This window comes from Oncorhynchus kisutch, linkage group LG28 (assembly GCF_002021735.2).
Source record: "Oncorhynchus kisutch isolate 150728-3 linkage group LG28, Okis_V2, whole genome shotgun sequence".
NCBI classification, from domain to species: Eukaryota; Metazoa; Chordata; class Actinopteri; order Salmoniformes; family Salmonidae; genus Oncorhynchus; species Oncorhynchus kisutch.
In genome coordinates, this window is record NC_034201.2 from 37,170,909 (window position 1) to 37,192,768 (window position 21,860).

The 21,860-nt window shown below is 39.8% G+C and overlaps 2 protein-coding genes across 17 annotated transcripts in view; both read right to left on the reverse strand.

The window, feature by feature from the left end:
* Positions 1–5,491: 5,491 nt before the first annotated feature.
* On the reverse strand, positions 5,492–8,549 carry LOC109872782 (CREB/ATF bZIP transcription factor). 3 transcript variants are annotated; one of them, XR_004205995.1, is made up of 5 exons: positions 8,318–8,528; positions 6,982–7,572; positions 6,718–6,881; positions 6,439–6,514; positions 5,492–5,956 (listed from the first exon to the last, which is right to left on the reverse strand). XR_004205995.1 is itself a non-coding variant. In XM_020464110.2 (4 exons), the coding sequence occupies exons 2-4, from the start codon at positions 7,524–7,526 to the stop codon at positions 5,876–5,878; spliced, it is 966 nt and encodes a 321-aa protein (XP_020319699.1). In that variant the 5' UTR covers positions 7,527–7,572; positions 8,318–8,529; the 3' UTR covers positions 5,492–5,875. The 3 variants fall into 3 exon arrangements, 1 of the variants encoding a protein (XP_020319699.1); XR_002252505.2 differs by having other exon boundaries at positions 6,439–6,881; positions 8,318–8,549; XM_020464110.2 differs by having other exon boundaries at positions 6,718–7,572; positions 8,318–8,529.
* Positions 8,550–9,859: 1,310 nt separating this feature from the next.
* Positions 9,860–21,860, reverse strand: part of sytl2a (synaptotagmin-like 2a) — a 45,711-nt gene continuing 33,710 nt past the window's right edge. For 6 of the 14 annotated variants that reach the window (XM_031808201.1, XM_031808203.1, XM_020464692.2 and 3 more), the window contains 11 exons: positions 18,708–18,806; positions 18,426–18,482; positions 17,605–17,720; positions 15,395–15,514; positions 14,753–14,922; positions 14,243–14,345; positions 13,785–13,946; positions 13,551–13,647; positions 13,350–13,455; positions 11,001–11,206; positions 9,972–10,599 (listed from right to left, as the gene is read on the reverse strand). In XM_031808201.1, the coding sequence (XP_031664061.1) occupies positions 10,451–10,599; positions 11,001–11,206; positions 13,350–13,455; positions 13,551–13,647; positions 13,785–13,946; positions 14,243–14,345; positions 14,753–14,922; positions 15,395–15,514; positions 17,605–17,720; positions 18,426–18,482; positions 18,708–18,806 (1,385 nt within the window). In that variant the 3' untranslated portion in view covers positions 9,972–10,450. Of the gene's footprint in view, positions 10,600–11,000; positions 11,207–13,349; positions 13,456–13,550; positions 13,648–13,784; positions 13,947–14,242; positions 14,346–14,494; positions 14,529–14,752; positions 15,336–15,394; positions 15,515–17,604; positions 17,721–18,425; positions 18,483–18,707; positions 18,807–21,860 lie in introns of those variants that run through there. The other 8 variants (XM_020464691.2, XM_031808206.1, XR_004206006.1 and 5 more) reach the window with 7 other exon arrangements.

A 21,860-nucleotide genomic window follows, 5' to 3' on the forward strand; every position in this document is an offset into this window, starting at 1 on the left:
GATAATTTGCACACAAAAAAACATGATGGAAAGACCTGTGTGTTGTCCTTGTTAATGCAGACAAAGAGTTCCAACTTCTTAATCATAGCCTCAGTTTTGTCCCACACATTGAATATAGTTGCAGAGTCTCTGAAATCCTAGATTCAGATCATTCAGGTGAGAAAAAACATCACCCAGATAGGCCAGTCGTCCTGCAAGCGGTCAGATAAGTGAAAATGGTCAGTAAAGAACTTTAGGCTTGTCTCTTTTTTTTTTTTTTTTACACGTCAATACTTTGCCCCTTGATAACCAGCGCTGTAAAAGCGTTACATGGTCACTGCTCATATCATTGCATAATGCAGAAAATACACGAGAATTCAGGGTCCGTGCTTTAACAAAGTTAACCGTTTTCACTGTAGTGTCAAATGGTCTTTCAAGCCATCAGGCAATGCCGTTGCCAGCAAGTGCCTCGGTGGATGCTGCAGTGTACCCAAGTGGCGTCGGGAGCAACCACTCCACTGTCTCCGTCATGGCTTTTGCGCCATCAGTAGATACCAACACATCTTGACCACCAAAGTCCATTTGATGTCACAAAGCTGTCCAGTACTTTAAAAATATCCTCTCATGTTGTCTTGGTTTCCAGTGATATGCAGAAGAGGAAGTCTTCCTTAATTTAATTGACCCCTCAAATGTAACGGACACATACCAGGAGCAGTTGACTCATCCAGCTGTAACGCATATAATTCACTGGCTTGAATGCGAAGCAGTAATTGTTTCAAAACATCTCCTGCCATGACACTGATGCGTCGTGAAACAGTGTTCTTTGATGAAGGAATTGTCTGTATATTTTTGGGGGGCCTTTTCCCCCAGCATTGTCCCAGCCATATCTGCGGCAGCAGGTAGAATTAAGTCCTCCACAAAAGTATGGGCTTGCCTGTCCTAGCCACTTGGTAGCTCACCATATAAGACGCTTCTAGACCCTTATTAATGGTATCCGTTGTGGTTATACATGTCTTACCACTCGAAATTCATCTTAATTCTAGCTCAAACTCCCGCGGCTTATTTTTCAAATTGTCACGTTTCCTTTCTAGGTTCCCCGTGAGACAGTAACGCTTAATGTGATTGGATGTGAATCATTTGACTAGGCTCCCCGTATTTGACATTGCGTTGTTATTTCACTGAACACTAGATGGTTTAATTTTATTTTTGGCAGTGAAACGAGGCTACTCAGGAGAGGGGGGCGAATTAAAAATACTCACCCAGATGTATAGCCGCGTTGAAAAATAAATGTTTGAAAATGTGAACTAAAAAAAGGGAATCACATTTCGTGGCGTACTCCCGACAGCATTGCACGTACCCATTTGGGAATACCTGATGTAGTGGAACACCCGTAGATATACAGTGCCTTGCGAAAGTATTCGCCCCCCTTAAACTTTGCGACCTTTTGCCACATTTCAGGCTTCAAACATAAAGATATAAAACTATATATTTTTGTGAAGAATCAACAAAAAGTGGGACACAATCATGAAGTGGAACGACATTGGATATTTCAAACTTTTTTAACAAATCAAAAACTAAAAATTGGGCGTGCAAAATTATTCAGCCCCCTTAAGTTAATACTTTGTAGCGCCACCTTTTGCTGCGATTACAGCTATAAGTCGCTTGGGGTATGTCTCTATCAGTTTTGCACATCGAGAGACCGACAATTTTTCCCATTCCTCCTTGCAAAACAGCTCGAGCTCAGTGAGGTTGGATGGAGAGCATTTGTGAACAGCAGTTTTCAGTTCTTTCCACAGACTCTCGATTGGATTCAGGTCTGGACTTTGACTTGGCCATTCTAACACCTGGATATGTTTATTTTTTAACCATTCCATTGTAGATTTTGCTTTATGTTTTGGATCATTGTCTTGTTGGAAGACAAATCTCCGTCCCAGTCTCAGGTCTTTTGCAGACTCCATCAGGTTTTCTTCCAGAATGGTCCTATCACAGTGCAGGTGCATTTATACGGAGACTTGATTACACACAAATACAATCCACCTATCATTAGTCATTTAGGTCAACATTGGATCATTCAGAGATCCTCACTGAACTTCTGGAGAGAGGTTGCTGCACTGAAAGTAAAGGGTCAGAATAATTTTGCACGCCCAATTTTTCCGTTTTTGACTTAAAAAAGTTTGAAATATCCAATAAATGTCGTTCCACTTCATGATTGTGTCCCACTTGTTGTTGATTCTTCACAAAAAAAATGTTTTATATCTTTATGTTTGAAGCCTGAAATGTGGCAAAAGGTCGCAAAGTTCAAGGGGGCCGAATACTTTCGCAAGGCACTGTATGTAGAACGAACAGGCCTGACATGGATTCACATCGGCTCTATTCATGGCAATTCTAACATTCAAATAGGTTTGCCTACTGAACGTGGCCCACATCAAGTGTGCTTTATGTGATTACCAAATTACTGTGTTCTTCACTGAAATTAGTATAGAGGACATAATTCAAAAAAGATTGCGCAGAACATTACACTGCAATTAAATTGTAAAATGCTTCTGCTGTGTTTGAAGTGGAACCCCAGCTAACAGCCATTAACATGCCTAGTTCAATATACATGTTATACCGTAATGCTAAATGTTAATTAAAATATGCATTAGGTGATTATCAGTTTGTATAACTGTTCTGGATTTTGAAAATGTTTTTACTTGGTATATTTTAACTTAATGCATGATCCATTGGCAATTTTAGTGGTAAGAAATTACACCTCAGAATCAGGATCGCAATACAATGGTTCTGTTTAAATCCAGGCCTACCTCAAAGCTGTGTGTTAAATGCCCATAAACTGAGGGTCCTAAATTATTTTAAATGGACACTTCAGGATTTTGTGTCCATCTTTTTAAGGCCCTTTTTCTACTTCCCTAGTGAGATGAGCTCATGGATAGAATTTTTACGTCTGTGTGCAATATGAAGGAAGTTGAGGTAGTTTCACGAGCCAATACAAACTAGCATTAGCGCATGGTAGCAGATAGACTTCAAGTCAATGCACTATGGGTAACGCTAGTTAGCAATTGCGCTTCCGTTACTGATCAACTTCCTTCAAACTGCATGCAGAGACAATGGTATCCACGAGTTCATCTGATGGGGAAGTTGATAAAGGCATCAAATCCTAAACAAACCCTTTAACACAAAGGCCCTCAAAAAAAGCGTACAACATACCCTGTGTGCGTAAGGAAAACGTTGAGTGACCTGACATGAAAACAAAGGCCTGAGAGTGCCAAATACTAAGGTAGTGCAACAGATAAACAATGCAAAGATGGTTCAATTTGGATTGTACAGTAAAAATGGAATCAAATCGAGTTATATCAAGCCAGTTAGGGAAGGTACTTCAGGAGTAACATTTGTATAGTGATATGAAAATCTATTTATATTGGCTATTGCCATTTCCCTGCAGGCCAACCAGACGATCTAAAATATTGGTTGAGGAAACCATTTTACCAGTGTAGAACACATTAAAATGTTTAGTGCAAAAGAGCCTTCAATTATAGTACAGGTCATAGACCACTAGTTCATAACTACCAGTCTACCACACACATTCATCATTCGGCGGCAGGAAGTCTAGCAGTTAGGAGCGTTGGGCCAGTAAACGAAAGGTCGCCGGTTCGAATCCACAAGCAGACTTAGTTAAAAATCTGACGTACCCCTGAGCAAGGCACTTTACCCCAATTGCTCCTGTAAATCACACTGGATTAGTCTGCTAAATTAATACAAATGATTCCTTACCCCGACAGTGGTCTATGGGCCAGGAGTCTAAATCCAATTGGGATTTATTTTTATTTTCTTTTTAAAGCCACTCAGTGCTAAAAAAAATAAAAATAAATCAATGGTCGTGATAAAGGCACCCGTGAAGTGTTCACTTTTGGCCAAATCACCTTTCGTGATTTCAAACCAAGTCATTGAATTGATTTTAATTTATTTGCCAGTGAATTGTTCAAAATTGGACAGAAACCATCACCCCCATTGATTTTTGGTTAGCAGTGGCTAAAGTTGGCTGGAGTTCAAAGTGTTGTTTTTAAGAAATCCAAATTGCAGCCAACTGGCTCCTGGTCTACTTTCAGTGCAAAAAAAAACAATTTAACTGTAAAGGTCTTAAATACCAAACGTATTCTAACGGCACAACAATTAATTCAACAGCACCACTACTTGGTTTGCTACAAATCTGCGTGATCACAGGGCTGGAGAAATATAAGCATTCAATTCATAGGATACATGTACTGACTGTCCACGTGATAGTTTTAACCATATTTTGAAGCTATAGTGTATATAAACAAAGATATTCTTTAAACAATGGATTACAAAACAAATTGGGGGTTATGGTTTCAATGGTATGTTTTGATTGGGGTCCTTGAATATCATGTACACCTCAAGTAATCAGCCAAATGCATCAGTCTAAAAATGTTCTGTGTCTGTTAACAGGCTCTCAAACCCTTTTACGGTTTCCTATGTCCAACATATATGCACATATGGCAAAATATTCCAGATTTTTCATAACAGTTTAGTTTGCAGTGCATGCCCAAATAAGTAGCCTTGCATGCCACTTATGACCTGTGAATTTTAGCCACCTACCTATACCCACGGATTCTTGGAAGAATACAACTTAACGCCCCCCGAGCTTACGCCATGATAACCCAAAATAAGGTTGTTTCAAACTATGTATAGCTTAAATATAAATGCAAACTATCATTTCGATCATGTATTGTCACTCCTTTCATCAATAGCTTCATCTATGAATTTGAAGGTGGTTACATTTCTCCAACCCATCCTTTGGCTTTATAGCAAACAAAGGGTGTTTGGGTCTGAAAAACAAATTAAGGACGGTACCTTTTAACAAAGTTAATTTGTGAAGTAGCTAACAATTTCCTTTTCAGATCCAAATGAAAGTGTTGTTGGTTCTACACATTAAATACCACTGAAATGCCATCCAGCTCAATAAACTTTAGTGACAGTCCCTTACACAATTTGTTAGATATTTTCAGACCTCAGAAGTGTTCTGTTTAAACGAATCAATGGCCCAAGCTACCAGGTGTGTAAATCCCACTAAATGCCTCAACACCAAGGAAAGACAGGTGCCATCTGAAATTATTTGAATTTGCATCATTTTAATCAGCACCTGTATTTTTGGGGGGGGATTCATTTGGGATTGAGGCATACAGCTGGATCTATACAGGTGGTGGGGTGGGACATTAACTTATTCATTACACCAAATTTGAAGTCTGAAAACACCTGAAGCTGATTTGAGTGAAATCTCACTTTAAAACTAAATGCAGCAGCATTATGTAAAAACAAGTACATCAGGCTTTGAACTCTCCACTGAAATCAGCCCTCACAAACCATCACATTTTTCCATTTTGTTGAGGAATTGATAGACCTGTCTGCAGAAAGAGCTTGCTGTTTGAAAAGAGAAAAAGAGATGTGTTAATGTCAAATACATTAGGTCACATTCAAGGTAAAATATAACTGAAACGTGTATAATCAAAATAAGATTTATTTTCAATCATATCCATGTTCCTGAAACATTGTTCTCTCATTTAGAAAAAAAAGTTGCCACAACATCTTTGTACTTTACATAACATTCTTTAAGATTGTCACTTTATACAAAATTGGTGGTGTCCATTTCTATCAGGATCACAGCGATAACAAGATAGTTTGACTAGTTGACTAACAACTGGGTTACATACCAATGTGTCAACAAGTCAGGTTAAACTTGTGAACAAACCGTTATAGGACCGCTAATATTGTCAATGTAATAGGTAGTGGAACACTTGTCATCCACAATATATTCTAAATTCACTACTTTTTACAAAGAAGGTGTTATGGGATACTGGTTGAATGTAGTCACTTACACCCTTTGTTATACTACCTTTAAAAAAATACCAGGCCAAGTTGGCAGCAGCGGGTCCCGCCTCTTCAGCTTCCCGAACAGCAGAATCCACTTTAGCAATAAAGAAAAATAGGGGCGCTAAATGAAAACATCCTTCAGCAGAATAGTGACGTTTCACAAAAAGACAAGTTCTAACCAAACCATGCTACGCCATTATATGTTCTTGTTTTTACCCATTCTGGTTTGAGAGCCAATATGAACTAATAATCATATACTATGAAAACTCTTTGTGAAACGTCACTGTAATCTATTTACAATTATTTATTTAATTACAATTCCAATAAACTTGACAAATTCAACAGCCCCCATTTCTTTATATTTGGGAGGGAAATCAGTTTGATTTAATATTTACAGGTTAAACGCTTACTGCATAGAACTTAAAACAAAAGTAATTCAAACTAAGATGGAAAGATATGTTCCAGTGTAAACTTAATGTTAGTGTAAAAGCCTTTGGTGTATTCTAAGAGGAATAAAACTTGAAAAACATTTAGAATTTATCAAATCATCAGCTTTTCTTCATCTGAGATCCTTACCATGGAGCCAAGCAGACAGGGACGTTCTGTAACCCATTCATCCAGCATGGTAGAACAATCATCACCTAGAAGAAAACTGGCAACAAGGTTTAACGAGTAACGTGTACTTAAATCATTGGTAAGATTTTTTACACATGCTCAATCATTCAACATTTCTTAATTAAGTAATGATCTCAAATAGTTTTAACGGTGTTCATAGATTCCCCTGACGTTCATTACACTGAAGTTAATCAGGTTCAGTCTCAACATCTGAAAACAGATAAAAGTACTTGACCCTACATTTTGAGTGATGCGCTTGCACTCTCTGCACACTTAGTGCAGAACTCCACTGAGACGTTGTTCTTGTCCACGTGCAGACAGACGCCACCAGAAGTCTCCTTTTCCTCCACCTTCACACGTTTCCGCGGCAAGGCATAATCGTGGTCGTCATTCTTGTTGGACCCCTGGAAAAGCGAGGAAGATAATTTCATGCCGTTCACACCGCTCAGCCTTGACAACAGCTGGGCTAACATGCTCTCGTTGGCCAACACAGCTCTCAGGTACCTCGTCTCATCTTCCAACTCTTCTACCCTCTTATTCAATTGGGCGTTTTCCTGTTTGAGTATGCGGTTTTCTGACGACAGAGACCCAACTTTATTTTCCAGCCCGTTCACGTATTCCTTCTTTTTCAGACGATTAATTCGCGCAGCGACAGCGTTTTTGTTGATCATGTGCCCAGACGGGTCATCTCTCCCCTTCCTTTTCTGAACAGCAGACACTCCTTCGGGCGATGGGGTCCTGCTGGACGTGCCAATCCAAAAATCTTGATCTGTTGTGTCACCCACACCTATTTCGGTCAATCCAATGTCAAAAAGAGGGGAGACTGCATCCTTCTCAAATGTCCAGTTTAACTCGTCGATTCCAAATAAATCATCCAGCTCTAATCCAACTGTACTATCCCCATTCTCTGACCTAATTTCTTCAGAGGGACTCGTTTTAATATTTTCTATCATTTCAACAAAGTCAGTGACTTCAACATCAAAAGGACAAGTTGAAGAGTGCACCTCCACATCGGTGATGTCTGAACGACCTCTTCGTCTGGTGATCATTTTAACTTGATGAGGGACACCACCAATGTATTCCCACTCAGATTATCTGTGAGAATACAACAAGAACATTGATTAGTGAATTAAGTCTGTTTAATGAATATATTGGGTTTCATACCCCCTAGACATGAGTATTGTGTCCTGTGCTTCAGTGAGTAATGTTAAATTAGGCCTAGCTAGCCTTCAGATCCTCTGTCCCTTACCTCAACCCCCATTTTGAAGGGACTAAAGTCTTGAGGCCATACACGTTTCCTTTACCAAATAACGTTAATCAGTAGCGTTGAGCGATTAGTGCTTTTTAAATTGTTATATTTCGGTTAGATAATTTGAGATATTCACGGATTTCGATTTATTTTTTCCTGTAAACGTGATTTTAGAGCTTTTTCATGGAAATTCCAAAGCCAAACATCATGAACATTCAATTGCCAAAACATTAATTCTGTGTGGATCTTTCTCGAGAAATTAAACATTTCTAGTTAATGCAGTTGTTCAATGCGGGCTGTATCTAACGTTAGCTAGCTAATTTAGGCGCCATAATGTTGTCTGAACAAGAATGACGTTACATTAGGACGTTACATTAGGCCTAACTAGCTAACATCAGCTACCATGCAATCTTTACGTTTTTTGGAACATGTTATAAGTACTCACATTGATATTTTGTTAACTCGTTTGTGGTTTCAACAACGTCAACGTTATTTTTATTTAACGCTAGTTAGTTATAACAATATTAGCTAGTTGGAAGACCATTGCGCACAAACAAAATGACAAAGCATTTTTGAAGTAACCACACTTACCGTCCGTGAAGCTTTAACTGGATCCTATTGTAGCTATTTGTTCGTAATATTATTCAGCTTTCGTAGGAAAAGATTCGATCTTGTTTGACAGTCTGTAAATTTGTCTAATCCCGAAACAACTACTTGCTGACTAGCGGAGACAACTTCTAAACGTACAAAGGACGCAAAGAATGGCGACTCAACCTGCGGAAATGGTTTTCACAGGTTACCACACCCACAAAGTCAAAATGGCGACTCAACCCGCGGAAATGGTTTTCACTAGCTACCACAGCCAAAGTAAAACAGCTATATTGTTAAAAAAAAAATATATATATATATGAGAAAAATTTAATTAAACTTAATTTAATTTACGGTTAGACATAATGTTAGCATTGTGGTTAGGTTTAAAATCTGATAAAGATCAATTGTAGACATGGGCGTGGTTTATGACTTTGTGGCTATGGTAACTAGTGACGAGGCGGAAAAACATCACTAATAATCATATACCATGAAAACTCTTTGTGAAACGTCACTGTAATTTATTTACAATTTTTTTTTTTACAATTCCGATAAACTTGACAAATTCAACAAGCTCCCATTTCTTTATATTTGGGAGGGAAATCAGTTCCTCTGCCCAGGCGTTGCTAACGTCTGCCAGACCTTACATAGGTATTTTACTTCTCAGCGAACCCCATCATATGTTATAGCAGTAACTGCCAGTCGGTGCTGCAACCAATGGTTGATGCACGCAACGTCTGAGCAAGGGAAGGCGATCTTTCCCATGGGGTCTAGCGTGAGTCTATAAAAATAGTCGCAGCTGTGCTTAATTATTTGTGCACCAGGGGTCGCATTATGAAGGGTTGAGCCTGCTTACCAGGGCTACCTTTTTAAAATAAATATCTTATTTCGCTCCTGGGTCACAGGGTGGCAATCTGAAATCTGAAATTCCGCAGCTGTAGCATCTTAGACCCTCAGCATTTCTCTACTCCGTTCCACCCCCTCCCTTTCTACTGCTCTAATGTGCGCAAGGCAGATCTGATCACCCTTGGATGTAATTGTAGCTAGATTCGTCAGACGGAATAAGTCGATGCTAGAGAGATCTATAATCACCAGATGTTCAAAAGACTCCACTCTAAAAAGGTCTCATAAGACAAATGAGAGAAATGACCTCTGTGCAGTCAAAAACGTGATACTATGAAAATGATGATTAGTGCCCTTTTAGTGAGCTGTTTGAAATGACCGCCTGAAATTTCAGCCTGTTATGGTATGGTGTAATGGTATGGTGTAATGTCTTGCGGTAAATTAGTTAATAGACCAATAAGAAATCGAGTTCCAAACCTCTCTGCCAAATAACAGCAATATATTATTATTATTAATAATAATAATACAAATTCTGGAGCATTTAAAAAAAACTCTGTCCCAAATTCCCCATAGGATCACGGCTCTTTTTGCATTCTCTTGGAAATCCAACTTCCAGTCTATTTCAAATGTTGTTGTTCTTTTCTCACTGCTTCCTGCCAATTGCTGGCGAAAAATGACATTTTTTGTGTATAACCATTACTATTGAATTCACACCGATTTTATTTTTCAACATGTGATTGTATTTATTGTTGGGGTGCCTGAATTAGTGGAAACATTAACTATGATGAAAAATATATGCTGTTACTATATTGAGTAATGTGAATAAATGTATTTTACAAAGACAACAATGATAACATAACACCACATTTCTGATTATATATGCTGTTGTATCAATAGTGGAAACATTTTCTTCAGTTAATTTACCATGGAATAACATTATGAAAACATATATAGGAATATACACAAAAAGCGATAAATATGCATTGGAATGAATCAATTAAAACAACCTATTTATATCTTAACCATTTCTGAGTAGGTATTTAATCTGTATGACAACAAGCATGATTATGTAAAATGTTAATCTTTCAAAAAATAAAATACACACTTGTAATGTAATTCTAAGAAGAATCTAAGCACCAAGCACAATACTCCAATGTGCCTGTATGGTCTTTCTCCTAAAAAAAGTGAGAGATTATATTACTGATTACATTATCGGTTATAAGTTTCATCAAACTGATACACCCAATGAGAAACTTTCTTCTAATTTCGTCATCCAACTTTTCACACACCATCTTATTTTGATACACCTCTTGCCATTATCAACATTCTCAAGGGTATAATATCCTCAACCCATTCATTGTGAGAATGCATCATTCTCTCCCATAAACTTGCTTCTTCAGAGGTTGAATCCATCCAATCCACCTCTAACCCATAACTTTTACCTGTAAAGACAGATTGGAGATGATCCAGTTAGCTTCCTATTGGATGTATTGTGTATGCATTTCAATATTAATAATTAGGCTACAATAGGTTTGGAATGACTCAAGAAACTATTTCAATATAAAGACATACTACCTTAGAGAAAAGCATAAATCAGATTCAGAAATGTGGGGAATTTTGTCAACCCATTAGATGCCGTAGTTCAATCGGTGCTATAGCACAGCTGAGAATGTGCCTTTTAAAGACATTTTCCCAATGTTCTCAGAGATCGCATTTATGGTCAACGTTGCGCATGTCGTCTCATGTGTAAATTACCTTTAAAAGTCTGTTATAGTGTGTTGCATTTTAACGGTCATTGAATTGAGTACCGGCCAAACTTTAAACAAATGACAAAGTATCTTACCTGTTCCAAGGCCCAGTCTTAAGCCCCCAATGAAATGGTTAGTGAGCCGGTCGTGATCCCACACTGTGACTTCAACGCAGGCCTCTCGTAGGTCGTCCGGCCGAAAGCCATCGTAGACCATGGTGTGATTGAACATGGGGTTGGCCGTCTTCTTCACCACCCGAGTCTTCTGTCGGCTTTTCCTGCTCGTGTCTGGAAGCATAGTGCTGAAATAGCATACAACAACAATGGATTACTAGCCTAGCACAATCTGGCCCACAATCTGATCCTGTGCATTTCAAGGAAGAGCTTTAGCTCTAACAGTATACTGTAAGTTTAGGACAAAAGCAATCAATGGCCCTGTTAGAATATTACAGAAATGCATCCTATCCTTCCTCGCTACCATTCTTGAGGTAATCACAGATATGAACTGGGTGGCTTGGTGAAAGTAACAGGGTGTTCACCTTATACCTATCAAATTGCATATAAACTCAGCAAAAAAAGAAACGTCCCTTTTTCAGGACCCTGTCTTTCAAAGATCATTCTTAAAAATCCAAATAACTTCACAGATCTCATTGTAAAGGGTTTAAACACTGTTTCCCATGCTTATTCAATGAAGCATAAACAATTAATGAACATGCACCTGTGGAACGATCGTTAAGACACTAACAGCTTATAGACGGTAGGCAATTAAGGTCACAGTTATGAAAACTCAGGATTCTAAAGAGGCCTTTCTACTGACTCTGAAAAACACCAAAAGAAAGATGCCCAGGGTCCCTGCTCATCTGCGTGAACATGCCTTAGGCATGCTGCAAGGAGCCATGAGGACTGCAGATGTTGCCGGGGCAATAAATTGCAATGTCTGTACTGTGAGATGCCACAGACAGCGCTACAGGGAGACAGGATGGAACGCTGATCGTCCTCACAGTGGCAGACCAGGTGTAACAACACCTGCACAGGATCGGTACATCTGATCATCACACCTGCGGGATAGGTACAGGATGGAAACAATAACTGCCCGAGTTACACCAGGAACGCACAATCCCTCCATCAGTGCTCAGACTGTCCCCAATAGGCTGAGAGAGGCTGGACTGAGGGCTTGTAGGCCTGTTGTAAGACAGGTCCTCACCAGACATCATTGGCAAAAACGTCGCCTATGGGCACAAACCCACCGTCACTGGACCAGACAGGACTGGCAAAAAGTGCTCTTCACTGAATGAGCATTACACCGAGGCCTGTACTCTGGAACGGGATCGATTTGGAGGTGGAAGGTCAATCATGGTCTTGGACAGTGTGTCACAGCATCATCGGACAGCTTGTTGTCATTGCAGGCAACCTCAACGGTGTGTGTTACAGGGAAGACATCCTCTTCCCTCATGTGGTACCCTTCCTGCAGACTCTGTCTGTGGCGTTTCACATGACCCTCCAGCATGACAATGCCACCAGCCATACTGCTCATTCTGTGCGTGATTTCCTGCAAGACAAGAATGCCAGTGTTCTGCCATGGCCAGAGAAGAGCCCGGATCTCAATCCCATTGAGCACGTCTGGGACCTGTTGGATTGGAGGGCTAGGGCCATTCCCCCCAGAAATGTCCAGGAACTTGCAGGGGCCTTGGTGAAAGAGGTGGGTAACTTCTCACAGCAAGAACGGGCAAATCTGGTGCATTGCATGCAGAGGAGATGCACTGCAGTACTTAATGCAGCTGGTGGTCACACCAGATACTGACTGTTACTTATGATTTTGACACCCCCTTTTTTCAGGGACACCTTATTCAATTTCTGTTAGTTACATGTCTGTGGAACTTGTTCAGTTTATGTCTCAGTTGTTGAATCTTATGTTCATACAAATATTTAGAAGAAAAAGAAACGCACACCTTTTAAGACGAGGTGCTGGCCAGCGGAGTAGAAACTTGAAAATAAAAGAAAGCCGCACACTCTTGGAGCTCAGATGCAAAAATGTAATACCAACATTTCGACAGCCAAGCTGTCTTCATCAGGGTATAATCCTAATCATACAAATATTTACACATGTTATGTTTGCTGAAAATAAACGCAGTTGACAGTGAGAGGCCGTTTCTTTTTTTGCTGAGTTTATATGCATAAGTGCTTACCTCAAGGAAAGAAGGGAGGATGCATTTTCAAAGTATTAAAACAGGGACAATATTCAGTGAGTAAAAGAGGACAAAAAATTGCCATCTACAGGAGTACCACAGTATAAAAAAATCTGAATTTCTACAGTGAGTGAATCGCTACAAATCCAATGGTTTAGTTTATATATGACAATGACACATTGGCACTATAAACATATTCAATACTAAATGATGCTTCACACCCGTATTTAACCAGGTGCAACATATCCAAAACACATACCATTTCACGAAGGGGTCAATGATCGCACCCCTGATAGCAGGCAGGTTCTTGCAGTCTTTCACCCAAATCTGCACCTCACCCGTCTCAGTTTTGGATGACCTCTTACCTACCAATTGAGTAAAAACACACATAAGTAAGTTATGTTCAATAGAACACATAACAGGCTAGATGATGATGAGAGTGGTCTGAGAAACCGCTTACTGTAGGAGATCTGTGGCAGGAAACGCAATCCTATTCTCATCTCTCCTCTATGGTCAATAGATTGGGAGTGAGAGGGACTGAGAGACTGTGTCGAGATCTAAAGTGAATAGAATAACTTTATTTTTAGTTGTGGCAAGTTGGTATCAGATCAGTCTTTATGAATTACCACCTATATAAAGATTGACACTGCAAAACAGACTGTATACGACCAAAACTAATCCTCTTGCAGTTTACCCTTGCTTTCAAAGCATAATCATTCATCTGCGTGTTGCTAAAGTCCCATTCAGACAAATCCAAGTCCACCTCGCCAAGGAAGCTGTTCCGTCCAAAGTTGTCATTGTGCCACACGGAGACATTAAGTGCTTGAGTCTTGAGGGTCTCCATGGTAACTTTAAACTGCAGGGGTAGAAAAGGGGATAAAAGTTGTTTACTCAATGCAGACACAATAGTCCGAGCACTGATAGCTTTGTGTCTAGCTATTTTTGAACTGTTGAAAAACTATTTCCTGAGTATAAAATCAGGAATGTACACCCCCCCACCCCACCCTACACACACACAGAGACTTCTGCCATATCAGAGGACACCTGGACCCCCTATTGAGATGTTTGTTGAGTGAATCAGGTGATAAATAATCTGAAAAGGAGATTGGATGAGGACTTTAATAACCAGCCATCATATCTCTTCTCTCTTACCCTAAGGATCTCATTGTAAGTGGGGTTCAAGGTCTTCTTTTTCACACTGGCTTTTCTCTTTCCCATCTTCGCTTTGTCCGGTAAGAGATAACATTTCACATATCTGAAAATGAATATCCAACATCAGATTCTTAGCCACTACACAAATACAAAGCAAAAGCAACTACGGCTGGGATTAAATTAGAAGCTGTGCTATAGCGCGCTGGACATTTAAAGGTAATTAACAATTAAGCAGGCATCTGCAATGTTTACCTTGAATGCGATCTCAGCAAATGAGGTAACATGTCTACAAGTGCAATCAGATAGAAGTCGGTGAAAGTTTCCAAGGCACATCATTGCTTTCCATGCACCTAGTCTCAAATTGCAATAACACACTGATGATCCTATGTAAGGTAATGGGAAACATCAACCTCTGTAAACCTATGCATCTGGAGATGGCAGATTTATTTTACAATGATAGGATAATCACACACACACACACACAATCTTATTTATTGCAAGAACACCTACGGATCAGAACGGTTCTTCTTGGGTTCTGCCACGGCAAGATCTCTGCAGTGGACAACAAAGATGTGGAACTCCCCGAGCTTCTGGACATAATTCATGGCAAACCGGATTGTTCCCTTCACTTCCACATCCCCATCTACTCCACTGTAGATGCTTGCCACACTGCCGCTCACCTTAACGGTCCACATGATGTTAGGAAGAGACAACAGCATCACCAAGTGTTGTATCAAGCCATCAAACCAGATGTTTGATGTGTTTGATACCCTTCCATTGATTCTGTTCCAGACATTACAATGAGCCTGTCCTCCCAATTTAAAGTGCCACCAGCCACCACTGAACCTCAGTATTATTATCTTCTAGATGCGGAACAAATGCCTCTCTTAGTCCACATTCAGAACCCTAATATTCCCGATTCTCTAGAACCCTAATATTCCCGATTCTCTAGAACCCTAATATTCTTACATCTGCTATGGGACAATTGTATGATTCCTGTGTATCACATGTGGGGGAGAAAATAAATGTTCTGCTGTATTATGCTAATAACTTTTGTTAGGATTGCAGCCATGTGAATTCAAAGCAAAGTGAGTTTGATTATTTCATGGCACACGTCAACATATCTGATAGGGAAGCTGCATGGGAACATACAGAGGACATGGACGCCATGCCAGAGGAGAGGCTAAGGTTAGTGAGGGAACTGCCCATCCGCTTTTTCCAGCTGAAGTTGAGACTTTCCACTGAGGTGCTGTCACTGTCTCTGCCATCCTTCTACAAGATAGTGCAGAAACAACAATGGCGGGTGGCCAGAAACACACACACACACACACACACACACACACACACACACACACACACACACACACACACACACACACACACACACACACACACACACACACACACACACACACACACACACACACACACACACACACACACACAGGTTAAAACACATTGTGGGCCTACGTGGTGGTTGGAGCCAGGGTCTGCTACATGCACATACAGTGCCTTCGGGTAGTATTACACATTTTGTTCTGTTACATCCTTATTCTAAAATAGATGTTAAAAACTCAGCAATCTACACACAACACCGCAATAATGACAAAGCGGAGACAGGTTTTCAGATTTTTTGGCAAATGTATTACAATTTTAAAACAGAAATACCTTATTTACATGTATTCAGACCCTTTGCTATGAGACTTGAAATGGAGCTCAGGTGCATCCTGTTTCCATTTATCATGCTTGAGATGTTTCTACAACTTGATTGGAGTCCACCTGTGGTAAATTCAATTGATTGGATGTGATTTGAAAAGGCACACACCTGTCTATGTAAGGTCCCACAGTTGACAGTGCATGTCAGAGCGAAAACCAAGCCATGATGTCAAAGGAATTGTCCGTGGAGCTCCGAGACAGAATTGTGTCGAGGCACAGATCCAGGGAAGGGTACCAAAAAATGTCTGCAGCATTGAAGGTCCCCAAGAACACAGTGTACTCCATCCTTCTTAAATGGAAGAAGTTTGGAACCTCCAAGACTCTTCCCAGAGCTGGCCGCCCGGCCAAACTGAGCAATCGGGGGAGAAGGGCCTTGGTCAGGGAGGTGACCAAGAACCCGATAGTCACTCTGACAGAGCTCCAGAGTTCCTCTGTGGAGATGGGAGGAGCTTCCAGAAAGACAACCATCTCTGCAGCACTCCACCAATCAGGCCTTTATGGTAGAGTGGCCAGACAGAAGCCACTCCTCAGTAAAAGGCACATGACAGCCTGCTTGGAGTTTGTCAAAAGGGACCTAAAGACTCTCAGACCATGAGAAACAAGATTCTCTGGTCTGATGAAACCAAGATTCAACACTTTGGCCTGAATGCCAAGCATCATGTCTGGAAGAAACCTGGCACCATCCCTACGGTGAAGCATTGTGGTTGCAGTATCATGCTGTGGGGATGCTTTTTAGCGGCAGGGATTGGGAGACCAATCAATATCTAGGCAAAGATGAATGGAGCAAAGTACAGAGAGATCCTTGATGAAATCCTGCTCCAGAGAGCTCAGGACCTCAGACTGGGGTGAAGGTACTCTTTCCAACAGGACAACGATCCTAAGCACACAGCCCAGACAACGCAGGAGTGGCTTCGGGACAAGTCTCTGAATATCCTTGAGCCCGGACTTGAACCCAATCGGAAATCTCTAGAGAGACCTGAAAATAGCTGTGCAGCAACGCTCCTCATCCAACCTGACAGAGCTTGAGAGGATCTGCAGAGAAGAATCTGAGAAACTCCCCAAATACAGGTGTGCCAAGCTTCATACCCAAAAAGACTCAAGGCTGTAATTGATGCCAAAGGTGCTTCAACAAAGTAGTAAAGGGTCTGAATACAGTTTTTTTTTCTTTGTCATTTCGATGTATTGTGTGTAGATTGATGAGCAAAAACAACTATTTAATCAATTTTAGAATAGGCTGTAACCTGACAAAATGTGGGAAAAGTGAAAGGGTCTGAATACTTCCCGAAGGCCATGTTAAAGCCATGTTAAAAATGTACTCAAATGTGGGACAGTTTGGTTATCAATAGCTTATGCGTCTTATCTAAGCATGAAAAATACATTCATTATATGACCTCAAAAAAGGAAAGGTGACCGCATTACCCCTGAATATGTTATGCATTTGGTCATAAATGGTGGATTTTGAAAGCCATTAAAATGAATTCAAGAGGAAAGAATTCTATAAAATCAGTTATTTTGTATTGTTGTCATCGTAAAGCTAACAAGGCAATTCACTTCCCCCTAATTCAGATGGGGTATATCACTCTAAAATCACTCTGTTTTTTTACCATGAACAAAGGGCACAGTATTTTTATTTGTATTTGTTTTACCTCATCCTGCATAACAGACACCGACTTGCTCATATTCTTCATCTGCTCCGGGACTGAAAGGGAGGAGGGAGGAGGGAGACGGAGAGGAAGGAGGGAGGAGGGAGGCACTGCAGAGACTGGAAGATGCAAAGCAGATAGGTGGATAAGGACTTTTACAACTCTCTAACTAATCTCACCTAATGGCTCAAATCAGCAGGGTCTTCACTGAAATAGTGAAATTGCAAGACAATGTAATGACAGCTGATGTAATCATATTGGCCAAACGACATGCTTTCCTCAACACTCTTCTGCTCTCAATAATCCACTTCCTGAATAATTCCTAAATCAACCCCTATCATCTTCCCCTTAGACAATTGAGTAGATCGGAGAGGATTGGGAAGGTGTAAGCGATTTGCGGAACTTCCACCTTGCCCTATGATAGTACAGGTGCATGAATTGTTGCCATATTGGGCAGAGTCAAGGAAGATTGATTTAAACAATCACAAGATCAAATGTTGTTATAACCTAACCATGGCATCACTGTGCCTGAAACCACAACAATCAACAGAACAATGTTATTTGAAAAATTCTAGTTTCCTCAAATTGAAATAAAATATGAATAGTGATATTTCAACAATGAGTTACAATTCTAATCTATTCTCATTACTGATAGTTCACGGTTTCAACTCTCACCAATAAATACAGTCAAAATCTAATAATACAACTTAGTAGAAGCCAAGTATAACAAAATGTTATTTGTTTGCACAATACTCGGTGTCTGCCTTCAAACAAAAAGCAAATGTACACTGTTTTATCAAATGAAATTGAGCAGAAATATTTACCATCATCCACATTTAGATTAATTTCACTTCTTTGGTCAATTATACTTCTCTCTTCTCCTTTGGAAGAAAATAAAGGGTTAGAGGATTAAACAGTTCAATTCAGATATCATGAAAACAACATCATAATGCTCATTGAAAACTCTTCCTTAAACAATTTATTTGAATGGTTACAGCGACAATTGGCCACGACTAACCACAGTCTAGGATTGAGAATAACACGGAGTTAAGGAATTCAAGAATCAAGCCTATTGAGCTCAGGAAAACCAAGAACGGTCTATTTACGTTTTGGTGGTGATAAAACGTCCTCCAGACTTCTGGATAAGGGTCTTGAAGACATTTGTTTAAACTCTAACCTGATAGGGCTTGAGTTCTCACCATGACCTGCCACAGATAAAATAAAATCAGCTCTGGAAAATATTGCAAAAAACAGAGGAACAAACAGACCGGTCTTCATAGATTGCATGACATTAAGAAAAATGTCCCCATCTCATATTTCCAGATACTTGTTCTGAACAAACAGTTGCACAGCATTCCACAAATCTATTGATTGTTCTTTATGAAGATTAGGGAATATTTGAATTAGTTTGTTTTCAATTCCATCAACTGATTATTTAAAACACCCTGACAGATAATGCAAATATATATTAGCTTACTTCAGTTTCTTAATGATCCAAGTCTGTGGCATACAGAGTGATTTGAAAAGGTGATCTACTAAACATTTTACATTGGAAGCATCTAGAAATCAAAAAGGTTATCTTTGCACTTCATGTACTTATTTGAATCATAATCTACTCTACAGAATGGTTATCATGATAATGTTAGAGACAATCATCTTGTGCCTATATCAGAATGCAGATGCAATAAAATGACAAATACAAATATGAATGCAGGTTAGTCCCATGAAATGTAGGACTTTGTATATAAATAAAAAATCTAATTGAGATCTTATTGGCTCATGCAAAGTGACAGTTTTAATGGCATTAGTAGTTTGGTACAGCACAGTATATTCAATATTGTTACTTCCTTTTACCGCAAAAGTTGTCGGTTTGCTCATCTATTTCGACCAATTAATGTCATGAAGAGACTTTGAGTGATGCAACCGTTGGCTATACACACCTGGCTGAAGGAGCGATGAGATAAAGTTGAGTAAAGTTCAACGACACAATAGCGTGATATCAAATTGGGACACAGAAGGTCTGGCAAGCTAGCTTTCACTTTGTGTGTGCGTGTTTAGATCCTCTCTCTCGCTCTCTCTCTCTCTCTCACACGCACACACACTTACTGTCTTGACCTCTGAATGCTCGGCTATGAAAAGCCAACTGACATTTACTCTTAAGGTGCTGACCGGTTGCACCCTTCATAACCACTGCTTATATTATTTTACCCTGCTGATCATTTATGAATGTATGAACAGCTTGAAAAATGATCTAGCCTTTATGGCCATGTACTTTTATAATCTCCAACCAGTTCGGATTTAAGTATAACTTTTGTATGACTGACGCCTTTAGTGAGAGGTCTAATGCTTAAATATTGAATCATTTCTGCCCACCGATTTCATATTCATTTTATAAATAGGCCCATGCGCACCTTCATCAGATCAACCGCAACATGTCGACTAAAGCGATATAATTCATAAATGCATTTGAACGTTTTTAATATTGTGATAGTGATCTGTTATCCAACAATTATTATTATTACTAACCCTGCATTATAATCATATAAAAGCCCTTTAGATATTCTGTGTTTTTATTTACAGTAGTGATGGACAGCTGGAGGCATTTTGTTTTTCCCAAGCGTGGTTTTAGAGTACTTAAGCATCAAATACATTGCAAGTTTGCCCATATTGGCCTTTAGACTACACTTTACAATAGGACAAATATGTTATTGAATTCGATAAAAAAACTGTTATAAAATGTATATTAAGTAGTCTTGCTTGTCTCAGCGCAGCTCGAAACGGTACTGAAATAGTTGACCACAAGCAGCCTTCTAGGCAGAGCTCCAAAGAAAAAGTAATATCTCAGACTGGCCAATAAAAAAAAAAGATTAAGATGGGCAAAGGAACAGACACTGGACAGAGGAACTCTGTCTAGAAGGCCAGCATGCTGGAGTCGCCACTGTTGACTGGTGTTTTGCGGGTACTATTTAACAAAGCTGCCAGTTGAGGACTTGCGAGGCGTCTGTTTCTCAAACTAGACACTCTAATGTACTTGTCCTCTTGCTCAGTTGTGCACCGGGGCCTCTCACTCCTCTTTCTGTTCTGGTTAGAGCCAGTTTGCGCTGTTCTGTGAAGGGAGAAGTACACAGCGTTGTACGAGAGCTTCAGTTTCTTGGCAATTTCTCACATGGAATAGCCTTCATTCCTCAGAACCAGAATAGACTGACGAGTTTCAGAAGAAAGTTCTTTGTTTCTGGCCATTTTGAGCCTGTAATCGAACCCACAAATGCTGATGCTCCAGATACTCAACTAGTCTAAAGAAGACCAGTTTTATTGCTTCTTCAATCAGAACAACAGTTGTCAGCTGTGCTAACATAATTGCAAAAGGGTTTCTAATGATCAATTAGCCTTTTAAAATTATAAACTTGGATTAGCTAACACAATGTGCCATTGGAACACAGGAGTGATGGTTGCTGATAATGGGTCTCTGTACGCCTATGTAGATGTTCCATAAAAAATAGCAGTTTCCAGCTATAATAGTCATTTACAACATTAACAATGTCTACACTGTATTTCTGATCAATTTGATGTTATTTTAATGGACCAATTTTTTGTGGTCCCAAACTTTTGAACGGTAGTGTATATGTATATATATTTTTTCCCAGAACACTTACCATGTGTGTTCTCGTTTTGTACTATTCTGTAGTTTCGACCCAATGATTCATCTGACAAACAAAGAACTTTGCGTACTGTAAGCCCAGGCATGGATCAAAGCTGGCGAGACAAGACATATGCTGGACCCTATGTCAGAGAGGTGTTTTTGGGACCACGTCATGTCTATAGTCTTGTTAATAGCCCTTGTGAAAAACAAGTGTTTGAAAACAGGTTCCTTACTTTCTCCCCCTTCCACTTGCCTCTTCCATTTATTCCCATAGTAATTCGTTATGGTTTGCATTGCAAATGAGGGCATAAACTGGGTCAAGACGTCAGAGTAAGTCATCCTTTATGTAGTAAAATAAAGGTTAAATAAAAATACATAAAATACTTTTAACAGCACATTACTCAACACTAGTGAGACTCATGTCGCCTACGGTAGGCCTAAAATATCTTTTACATCTCTACATGTTGGTCTCCTGATGTTAACCCGATCGAACTTGTTGCAACTAAAATGTAGTTGAAATAAACATTTGCATGTTTGCCTGGCATGGATTGTGAATCCATCTCGTTCCTCGCCCTATTCAACCCTGCCAATGCCACCTGACTCTCCACCAATGACGAGA

Coding starts and splice junctions, on each gene's coding strand:
- LOC109872782 (XM_020464110.2), bottom strand. CDS start 7,526: ATGATCACCAGACGAAGAGGTCGTTCAGACATCACCGATGTGGAGGTG. Junction 6,515..6,717: donor GCAAGCGCATCACTCAAAAT/GTAGGGTCAAGT, acceptor CCTTGTTGCCAG/TTTTCTTCTAGGTGATGATT. Junction 5,957..6,438: donor CCTGTCTGCTTGGCTCCATG/GTAAGGATCTCA, acceptor TTATTGCTAAAG/TGGATTCTGCTGTTCGGGAA.